We start from the raw sequence: 11,799 nt of genomic DNA, 5'->3' as shown, positions 1-11,799 counted from the left end.
TCTCTCTCTCTCTCTCTCTCTCTCTCTCTCTGTCTCTGGTCAAATTAAACATATTAATAATAACAAATGGAATTAAATAAATAATTCTTTTTAAAAAAAAGTTGTAATTATGAGTTAATTCTACTTCAAGGCCTTGCCACCCAAACAATTGACTATATTTGTATGAAGTAAAAGTATGTTACCAGTGTACAAAGTCATTTAAAGATTCTCCTGGCAGGCCCAGCTCAATGGTATAATGGTCACATCGTTGAACTGCATAGCTAACTACAGTTTGAGTCCCGGATTTGAGTTCCGAACTGGGCAGCTTAAAACTCATGCTGAGGTACCAGCGGGTGGGGGGGTGGTTAAGGCACACTCCCACATGGCTGACCATGGTTCAAGTCCTGGACTTGGTGGCTAGCTTTCTCACCTTCTCTCTCTCTCTCTGTCTGTGTGTTTCTCTGGTCAAATTAAAAATGAATGAATGAATGAATAAAGTTAAATAAATATAGTGGAAAAAAAAAAAAAAAAAAAAAGCTCATGCTGGGTTGGTGTTCATGAGTGCCCAAAATCCCAAGAGTAGACTGGAAGAGAAGGGATTGAGGCAAGGCCAACCCCTTGGGGGGTGATTTCTCACTGTCTGTCTGTCTATCTCTCCCACAAGCACACACGCCCTTTAGCAAAAAAAATCTCTCTTAAAAAAAAAAAAAAAAGATTCTCCTGGAGATTAACTCATTTGGTAATTTCCATTTGGTAGTATAACCTGTTCTCCTTCAAGTTAGGGCTGTTCAGTAGCCTAGTAACACAAGTAGCTGCCTCCAGCCAAAGTAGACATGCCAGGTTCTTAAGTCTTAGACTGATTAGTACATGAAAAAGGCATGCAGTAGCGGAATGCTATTATTAAGCAGCAGCTGCAGAGTATCACTGCTTCCAGTACCAGAAACACAGGGAAATACCAGCAATTGGAAGAATGTCATGTTCCAAAGCCTCTTCACAACATAGAACTAGGAATAACCAATCCTTAAGTGTCTGGAATCAGAATCTCTCATTGATTCGCTTCATTATCTAACAACTTTGCCCAAAACTTTCAGTGTACTTTTACCGTTGTTTTTTATAACCAAGGGGGAAAGGCTTTGAATTTTTTTGGTATTTATTTTAGAGGTTTTTGCCTTAGTGTATGTGCATTCACCAAAGAGAAAGGGAGACAAGAGATGTTTAAGAAGGAAGGAACCACCAGTTAGCGTAATGGCTATGTCGCTGGACTCCCACGTAGTCGACCACGGTTCACATCCCGGACCCGGTGGCTTAAAACTCACGCCGGGCGCGTGTGCGTGCCTGCCCAAGATCCCGAGAGGAGAATGGCGGAGAAGGGATTGTGGCGTGACCATCCTCCCTGGGGGATGATTTCTCACTTTCTGTCTCTATGTCTCTCTCTGTCTGTCTGGCAAGCGCACGTGCCCTATTGCGAAAATCTCTCCAAAAAAAAGAAGGAAAGTGAAAAATCACCCTCAGGATGGATGGCCATGCCACAATCCCTTTTCCTCCATTCTCCTCCCAGGATCTTGGGCATGCACACACATTGTCTGGTCTGAGTTTCAAGCCACCAGGTCTAGGACCCGAACTGTGGTCAACCATGTGTGGGAGTCCAGTGACATAACTGCTATGCTAATCTGCTGGCTCCAAGCTTTGAGTTTTTTAAAGACGAAAAAGGAACCCCATGGTTCAAGTCCTGGACCCAGTGGCTTGAAAAACATATGTGCATGTATGCCCCAAATCCTGAAAGAATGAAGAGATTGCTGCTTGGCCAAACTCCTTGCTCTGGGGGATGATTTCTCACTTTCTTTGACTCTATCTCTCAGGAAGTTCTATAACTATTGGGTTTTTAGAAGAGTCATGATATTTTTCTGTTTTTCTATACAATAATGTGTCGTAACTTTCCCAATGACTCAATAAAATACTTTTCAACATTTAATCATAATGCAGCCATGAAGACCTCACCTGGCATTACACATGTGCCTTGACTTCACAAAACACATTTATTACAACTGTATACAAGTGAGGGACCAGCAGGAGGCGTGCTGGTTAAGGCACTGGAAACTCCCACATGGTCGACCAAAGTTGGAGTCCCAGACCTGGTGGCTTGCTTTCTCACTTTCTCTCTCTCTCTGATCAAATTATAATAAAAAAATGAATAAAATTAAATTAAAAAAAACTGTATACAAGTGAAACTTTAATTTTTCTAAATATGTTATAAGGTGTGTGCACTCATCAGTGAGGTAAATACTTGCAAATTATGTAGATTTGTATGCATACTATCAAGATTGGGTTTTTTTTTTGGAGAGGTTTTTTGCTATAAGGCGCATGCACTCACCAGAAAGACAGAGAGAGAGAGACAGAAAGCGAGAAATCACCCCCCAGCGGGGATGTCCACGCCGCAATCCCTTCTCCTCCATTCTCCTCGCAGGATCTTGGGCACGCACGCACATGCACCCGGCGTGAGTTTAAGCCACTGGGTCCGGGACTCGAACCGCGGTAGACTACATGGGAGTCCAGCGACATAGCCACTATGCTAACTGCTGGTCCCTCAAGAGTCCTTTTTTCCCTTAAGTTTAATTATTCCACAGAAGAGAATGAACACCAACAGTCTTGATGCTGCAATCCATGCCCAGCATCAGCCAGCCCCAGATCATGGGCAAGTGCCAAAACCTTCCATGTGGGTCAGTGTCACCTTTTACCACTGCACCACCATCTGGCCCCCAATAAGAATCTCAGTATTCAGAGTGTGGAGCTCCTTTTATTAAAAAAAAAAAAAAAAAAAGACTGATGTACAATAATTTTATAATCACTTTACAGCTTCATCAACTGTATGAAATATACTAGAAATCAAAATATAAAAAGTAATGGCTCAATCTGCAACTCTAAAAGGAAGATAAGAGGGACCCATAATTTTTTCTACTCCTTAGAAAAAAAAATTTTTTTTTCAGTGACATAATCATTACGCTAACTGCTGGTCCCAGAAAAAAAAATATAGGGATAATAATAATAATGGCTATGTCATTGGACTCCCATGTAGCCGACTGCAGCTCGAGTCCCGGACTTGGTGGCTTAAACTCACGCCAGGTGCGTGTGCATCCGTGCCCAGGATCCTGAGAGAATGGGGAAGGGATTGCAGTGTGGCCATCCCCCCTGGGGGGTGATTTCTCACTTTCTGTCTCTCTGTTTCTCTCTGTCTGGTGAACGCATGCACCCTATAGCAAAAACCTCTCAAAAAAAAAAAATATATATATATATAATATGAAGGACAGTGAGTTAAAACTATTAAATCGTAATGCCTAATATCATATCCAAATGTTTGAATGTTAACTTTCCAGCTGTTTCTCTGAAAGACCTTTGGGGACCACCCCATAGCATAAAGTTTAAGCCCTGTGCACAGAAAGACAGATCCCCCGTGCCTGACTGCTTCAAATCCTGGCACCAGCAGCTTGAAAAGCACAGCAGGCACATGTGCGTGCATGCCCACAATCCTGACAGAAAATGGAAGAAAAGGGGTTACAGCGTAACCAGGCTCCCTTGAGGGGTGCATTCCCTCTCTCCCCCCTTGGCAAGCGCATTCACCCTCTGATAATAAAAAATAAATAAATAAGTAAAAGATAAAAGTCACCAATGGTATTATTTTTAAAATGAATGTTATACACTGAAAACGAATCATTATAACAAATTTTCAATTTATTGAAGCAATTCAGTTTCAAAAACTTTTAAGTTACAGCAGTCACAGAAAAAACAGGGGTCAGAAACATTAAAAGAATGATCAAGAGTACTGCATTTTTTTGTTTATTTTTAACACTGTCATGGCTTTATTCAAAACACAGTTACACAAAAAAGTATTAACTTCAAAGATTTTAAGGAGAGGTTCTTGAGGAACTTAACACATTATATACATACTGCCATACAAAGAGCATTAAAATAGGACCAAAATGTCTACAAAATATAAAACCTGCCCTTACTTACTTGCATGAAGATACCACCCACAAAGCTAAATAAGTCTTAAAAGTTATCTGGAGGCTCTAAGTGTTGTTTTCAAACCAAAGAACTCTAATTTTGATTGCACAATAAGATGATTGATAAGAAAGTCAATATATAGATTCCATTTTAAAAATAACTATTTTAGAATCTGGCATAGTAGGCAATGAAGAATCCTTAGGGACTAACAGGGAGGGCATCTCATTTGTTAAAATCAGGAGAAAAATGTTAGTCGTTTGGAGATTCCAATTCCTCCACTAAACTTACCCCAAGTGTTTTCTTTCGGTCAGTTGTGCAACTTCTTTAGTTTCTCCACAAATAACTTCATAATTTGTATTTTAAAACGCCAAGTCATACATATTAAACTAAAAAGGCAGCAGCAGCGCTACTACACTCAGTCACTTGAATGTGCCCCAGGACAGAAGCATAAATTCAGTTCATTGGCTGACATTAACTTTTTAATAACAAAAAAAAAAAAAACAAAGGGAAATTTTTTCAGAGAGCCAATATTTAAAAAACCAATTGCCTTGAATGTGGAGCCTCCATGACAAAGAGATATTTGTCTACTCATTATAACTTACTTAGTAGCATATAAAGAAACATCACACATCCAAACGCTTTGTTTTTAATGGACATCTACCTAAAAACAAAACTTCATTCTAATATCGATTTAGTTGAGTATTTTTTCAATTGCCTAGTATATTCCAATCGAAAGATAAAAGTCACCAATGGTATTATTTTTAAAATGAATGTTATACACTGAAAACGAATCATTATAACAAATTTTCAATTTATTGAAGCAATTCAGTTTCAAAAACTTTTAAGTTACAGCAGTCACAGAAAAAACAGGGGTCAGAAACATTAAAAGAATGATCAAGAGTACTGCATTTTTGTTTGTTTGTTTTTAACACTGTCATGGCTTTATTCAAAACACAGTTACACAAAAAAGTATTAACTTCAAAGTTTTTAAGGAGAGATTCTTGAGGAACTTAACACATTATATACATACTGCCATACAAAGAGCATTAAAATAGGACCAAAACGTCTACAAAATATAAAACCCACCCTTACTTATTTGCATGAAAATACCACCCACAAAGCTAAATAAGTCTTAAAAGTTATCTGGAGGCTCTAAGTGTTGTTTTCAAACCAAAGAACTCTAATTTTGATTGCACAATAAGATGATTGATAAGAAAGTCAATATATAGATTCCATTTTAAAAATAACTATTTTAGAATCTGGCATAGTAGGCAATGAAGAATCCTTAGGGACTAACAGGGAGGGCATCTCATTTGTTAAAATCAGGAGAAAAATGTTAGTCGTTTGGAGATTCCAATTCCTCCACTAAACTTACCCCAAGTGTTTTCTTTCGGTCAGTTGTGCAACTTCTTTAGTTTCTCCACAAATAACTTCATAATTTGTATTTTAAAACGCCAAGTCATACATATTAAACTAAAAAGGCAGCAGCAGCGCTACTACACTCAGTCACTTGAATGTGCCCCAGGACAGAAGCATAAATTCAGTTCATTGGCTGACATTAACTTTTTAATAACATACAAATAATCAAAACAAAGGGAAGTTTTTTCAGATAGCCAATGTTTACAAAAGCAATTGCCTTGAATGTGGAGCCTCCATGACAAAGAGAGAGATTTGTCTACTCATTATAACTTACTTAGTAGCATATAAAGAAACATCACACATCCAAACGCTTTGTTTTTAATGGACATCTACCTAAAAACAAATCTTCATTCTAATACCGTTTTAGTTGAGTATTTTTCCAATTGCCTAGTATATTCCAATCAACTGCTATGAATCTGGTAATGTTTTAAAACTATAGGAAAAAAATAATTAAAAGATCCACTCAGAAAAAACAGAAGTACTTTGCAGAGAAGGATCCAAATCATTTGGGAAGAAAACTTCACATTAATTATCAATGGGCAATTGTTCTGACTTCTTGAGAATACTAATGCTGCTTCTAAAAATGTCCCCCTGCTTCTTTTCTTTCTTCAGCCTACTGATACCGTCACAGATGTTGTCACCCAGGATTTACAGTAAGCAGAGCGTATTGCATGAAACGATCAATAATAGTACTCATCTTGCAGGAATACCCCACTGCTTTCGCTTTGCTTGTTTAAAACCCAGACATTGAAATGTGGTTGAGGTATAAGGCTAAAGGTTTTCCTGGGTATCCACAAGTTTCCCAACTTTTTTTGGAGTTAGTAGACAGAGGATGAAACAAGAAGGGAAGGTGATCATAAAGGAATTGCTAGAGGGAAAAGAACGCGCACCTAAAAACAAAGCAAAATACACAACCGTTGGCATGTTGCGATCTGCAGCCTGAAGCAAGGGCTCGCCGGCATGTGTCTGGACTTAGTAAAAGCATTTTCTCCTTCAAAAATAAAATCTTATCGGTCACCACAAAATTCATGAACTATATTACTGAATAAAACCTCCTCAGAAGATCCATGAGCGATCTCGGCTTACTATTCTGCTTCTACGTTCCAAGTCACTCGTGTGACAAAAAAGCACCCAAATATCCATAGCCAAAAAAGAGTCATTGCCTTCAAACTAAAGATCTCTGGATCATCTCTAAAAAAATAACCAACTTAGCATTCAAGAGACTATGGTCATTTCATATTATAGCTGACTGTAACTTCAGTTAATTTATAAATAACTTTAAAAACTTATGGATGAAATGCACCATACTACATCTGTGAAAAAGCGATCATGTTTTAATTCTGGGCTAAAAATGACTAATACAATGAGCCTGAATTAGAAAAATTAAGATTCTAAATAAACTGCTAGGGACTTTCACAGTAGGGGGAGGGTCAATGAAAAATGTTCTCTACATATGATATGATCATTAACAGACTAGAAGATCTTATTTGGAATGATAAGGCAAAAATAGTAAAACCACACTTTTCCTATAAAAAGTTACACATTATCTTCTGTAGGGACAGCTATCATACATGAAGAAACAGAGATGTGATCATTCTATTGCACACCCGGGAACGTTAGGGAATCCGGTCTTAGAATGATCTAGTCATCTTCCTCGCCAACATCCTCAACATCTCGTTTCCTCTTCTCTCCTCGAAGACCTTCATCTTCTGAAAGAAGTGTGGAAGAAAAGGTGTAGAATGCTTTTAACAAATAAACATCTATTAAGTTACAGAGTTTTGAATCTTAGTGAAAAGTTAATGGCAGATAAAAATATACAGGTTAAGTTTTCTCTCTGAATTTCTCTGGACTTCTGTGTACTGAACTGACAGACTTCGAATCCAGAAATAATGACAGCTTGCTATGCACCCTTGTGGGCATACAGTGAAGTACAGATCAAGAAACAAAGGTTTTTTAAAAATTATTTTGGAAGACATAGGTACAGCATACCAGCGGGCAAATCTAAAAAGGACACGATCTGAAGTGTGGCTTTTCTTCTTTTTAGATAGGCTTCTGTCTCCAAAGTGAGGGGAAAATACACTGAGCTCAAAGCTCCAGAGCTTTCATTCCTGTTTTTAAAGTATGAGGGGATTTCAAAAAAATGAATGGGGGAAAAAAAAAATGAGTGGAAAAATTAAATTAAAAATCTGAATTTATTTTGGTAGAAAAAAAATTGTAGCCATGCATACATTTTTCCTAATATGCACTTTCTATGAACTTTTTGAGGACCTCTCGTAAATGTTATAAGCTGGAATTCCCTCCCCACAATGAAATTAATGAATGCCCTGAGACTTTAAAAAAAGACTTCTTAAAACCCTTCAAGGCACTTTGATAAATACAGCAAAACAAAATGATCAGTAATAGTTTACATTATAGTCTTATTTTTCAAAGTCCATAAAAAATACAGTATCTCTGATCTCAGAATTTGTTTATGGCTACTATAACTCACCCTCTTCATCTTCTTCTTCCCCTTCTTCAACATAGTCATCATCATCTTCTTCATCCTTGAAATTCAAATATTCAATTTGAGAATAAAGTCATGACATGAATTTTTCACTGCTTGTTGTAATATATTCCAACAGAACAAAGAAACTGTGGCTCTGAAACCTCTAGCTATCTTATATAGCTCCTTCTAAAAAACTCAACTATATCTCTTTTTTTATTTTATTTATTATTAATATTATATAACTTTATATAGAACATGCACATTTACCAGAGAGAAAAAGATAGAGAGAAAGTGAAAAAGTGGGACCAGCAGATGGGGTACGGTTATGTTGCTGGACTTGCAAGTAGTTGACTGCAGTTAGAATCCCGGACCTGGTGGCTTAAAACATGCTGGGCGCGCATGCTATGTGACCAGAATCCCAAAAAAAGAATGGAGGAGAAGGGACTGCAGTGTGGTCATCCCCCCGGAAGGTAATTCCTCACTTTCTGTCTCTCTGTCTCTCTGGTGAGTGAATGCATCCTATAGCAAAAATCTCAACAATAACAAAAGAAAAGAAAACAAAACAAAACAAAAAAACAGTGAGAAAGCAAGTCACCAGGTCCGGGACTCAAACTGCAGTCAGCCATGGGGGAATCCAGTGCCTTTACCTACCACACTACCTGCTGGACCCATCTCTAGTTTATTTATGAAAATAAATTGCGCTTTAGACCAGCACTGTTCAAAATAACCTTCTACAACAATCGAAGTGTTCTTTGTTTGTGTTGTGCAGTAAAGTACATGGCTCCTAAGAATATGAAATATAACCAATGCAAACCAGGACCTGAATTTTTTAAAATTTGCTAAAGAATGCCTGTGCTTGCTAAAGAGAAACAGAGAGGGAGAGAGAGAGAAGAGGGAAAGTAAGAAAGCAACCCCCACTGGGCATGGTCATGCTACAATGCCTCCTCCATTCATCCTTTCAGGATTCTGGGCACCTACATACATGTGCCTATTGTGTTTTTCAAGTCACTGGGTTCAGGATTTGAACCACTCAGTCGGACATGTGAGATCCAGTGGCCTCTACCACCATACCACCAGCTGGCCATGAATTTTTAATTGTATTTAATCTGAATTAATTTAAATAGCCACATGTGCCTACTTGCTACCACAACGAACAGAGCAACTTTAGACTTTTTTTTTTAAGAATTATTTAATTTTATTTATTCTCTCATTTATTTTAATTTGAGCAGAGAAAGACACACAGAGAGAGACAGGGAAAGCGAGAAAGCAAGCAACCACGTCCAGGACTCGTACTATGGTCAGCCGTGTGGGAGTGTCCAGCACCTCAACCACCACACTACCTGCTAGCCCATAGACTGTTTTTAAAATAGCATCTTGTATATTACAAATGGAAGAATGATCTGAATCCTAGCCCCATGGAGTTATGTGTTGAATAAGTCACTTTATCTCTCTGAACCTGTTTTCCAGCCAATAAAGGTGTTCCCCTATAAAGATCTCTTAAGTTCCTTCTCCATCTAAAAATATATACAACCAAATAGCAAATAATAAAAATAACAAAATTTATCTACGACTCTTGTAATAATGAGTTGTCTGGAACCAGCAGTTAGTGTAATGGCTATGTTGCTGAACTCCCATGTAGTTGACCACGGTTCGAGTCCTGGACCTGGTGGCTTAAATTCACACTGGGCACGTGTGCGTGTGTGCCCAAGACCCCAAGAGGAGAATGGAGGAGAAAGGATTGCGGCGTAGCCATCTCCCCTGGGGGGGTGATTTCTCACTTTCTGTCTCTCTGTCTCTCTCTGTCTTTCTGGTGAGCACACACACCTTATAGCAAAAAAAAAAAAAAAAGCTCTAAAAATATATAAATAATGAGTTGTTCTAAGATTTATATGCGTTTTAAACTGTTTAGGGACCAGCAGGTGGGATAGCAGTTACATTGCTGAACTCCACATGGACAAATGCAGTTTGAATATTGACCCAGGGGCTTGAAACTCACACAAGGTATATGTGTTTGCATGCCTAAGATCCTGGAAGGAGAATGGAGGAGAAGGGACTGTGGCGTGACCATCTTCCCTGGGGGGTTATTTCTCGCTTTCCCTGTCACTGTATGTATCTTTCTCTAGAGAGTGCACATACCCTAAGACAAAAACCTCTTTAAAAAAAGGGACCAGCAGATGGTGTGGTGGTTAGGGGCACTGGACTCCCACATGGCCAACTGCAGTTCAAGTCCTGGACTTAGCAGTTTGTTCTCTCTCTCTCTCTCTCTCACTCTGTCCCTCTCTGGTTAGAGAGATATAAATAAATAAACAAACAAACAAACAAATAAATAAAAGTTAAAAATAAATTCCTTCAAGAAAAACCTCTTTTAAAAAACTGTTTAAATGCTAAGATTTAAACACTGCTTAGAAACATAACTTTTAAAAATTTATTTAATTTCCTTTGTTATTATTTTTTACTTTGACCAAAAAGAGAGAGAAAGGGAAAGCAAGAAAGCAGGCCTCCAGGTCCAGGACTTGAACCGTGGTCAGCCATGTGTGAATCCAGCACCTTTAACCACCATGCCACCTGCCAGCCCCATAACTTTTTTTTGTTTTAACTCTAACCAATTGGTATACAAATCTCTAAAGGGCACTACATACTCCTGTCCCATTTTATGCTGAACTTAAGTTACACCTTTTTCTGGAATAACCGTGGTTCACTATTTGTCTTTTACGGTTTCTAGTTTGACCAAGAACATATATCAACCAGTGTATGCCGATGCCCTTAGAGCTTATGGTAGGATGGTTTTCTCCTTTTACAAACCACCCTGGCCCTACTTAAGAGTCCTTTCTTTTCCCAGTTTTTGTGCTCTCTCTTTTGTAGCCGGTTACTGTTTTCATTTTAATCTGCTATGAAATCAGAAAATGGATCAACAAACTTATCAGAGAACTGAATAGAAAAAGAAAATAAGTTTACTTGAACAGTCTCCTACAAATAACATCTTTGTTACTTATATTTTGACCGCCACCGCCGGTGGAGGCCTTTTACACTTACTGCCTTGTTCTTGGCCGTGTTTCAAGTGGCTGAGTTCCAGACAGAGGAGGTGCTAGTAAATACGTCTGAAAACACTAAGCCAATCGAGGGTCTCCCCTCCAACACCACAAAAGTTTACTGCTCCTCAAAAATACTCTAACCAATTGTTAAAGGCCAAAAATCAGTGGGTAGTTTGGGAAAACCTGAACAATCCTCTCTTTTCCCAGTATCCACACCCATCTGTGTCTAAAAATACTACACAGAACTTCATTTTCCCGCATTTAGCTGGAAGCACCTAAGAAACCAAAATGCCCATCAGAAACCCTTCTACAACCAGGTGAAGCACTGGAGAGCACCTCCATTCCCGAACACCTGCGCCCTGCAAGAGCACAAGGAATAGGTGAGGCAGCAAATGGCCTACAGGACCACATAAGAATCAGGAAAGCCTGCAGCCTTGAACGAAGGAAGGAAAGAAAAGAAGGGAAGAGAGGAGAGAGGAGGCAGGAAAAAGGAGGGAAAGGAAAAGGAGGAGAGATGCCGTAAACATCTCAAATCTGAAAAAAATAATAAAAGAGATAATAAAATATTTATAATTTGTCTTAAAAATACTTGAAATATTAATCACATTTATTCCTTCATGATTTAGAAAGGTCACATCTAAAAAGTTAGTTATTTATCTGAATTTTGCTTTAAACAAACTGTAAGTAGATTAATTATATTTTTAAATCTTAAAAGAAATTATCTATTAAACAGTATCTCTTAATAAAAATTAAGCTTTCGGGACCAGCAGCTGGTGTCATGGCTATGTGGCTGGACTCCCACTTAGTCGACCGCACTTCAAGTCCCGGACCCAGTGGCTTAAATTCACGCCAGGTATGCGCGTGTGTGTGTGTGTGTGTGTGTGT

General features: G+C 38.4%; 1 protein-coding gene across 1 annotated transcript in view; it reads right to left on the bottom strand.

The window, feature by feature from the left end:
• Positions 1 to 5,079: 5,079 nt before the first annotated feature.
• ANP32E (acidic nuclear phosphoprotein 32 family member E) overlaps positions 5,080 to 11,799 on the bottom strand; it is a 38,179-nt gene continuing 31,459 nt past the window's right edge. The window contains exon 6 of the mRNA XM_027768285.1: positions 5,080 to 7,940. Coding sequence (XP_027624086.1) covers positions 7,875 to 7,940 — 66 coding nt within the window. The 3' untranslated portion in view covers positions 5,080 to 7,874. The remainder of the gene's footprint in view (positions 7,941 to 11,799) is intronic.

This window comes from Tupaia chinensis, unplaced genomic scaffold (assembly GCF_000334495.1).
Source record: "Tupaia chinensis unplaced genomic scaffold, TupChi_1.0 Scaffold145814_1, whole genome shotgun sequence".
NCBI classification, from domain to species: domain Eukaryota; kingdom Metazoa; phylum Chordata; class Mammalia; order Scandentia; family Tupaiidae; genus Tupaia; species Tupaia belangeri.
Note: the sequence above shows the minus strand (reverse complement) of the source record. Positions and strands in the feature narration are given on the sequence as shown.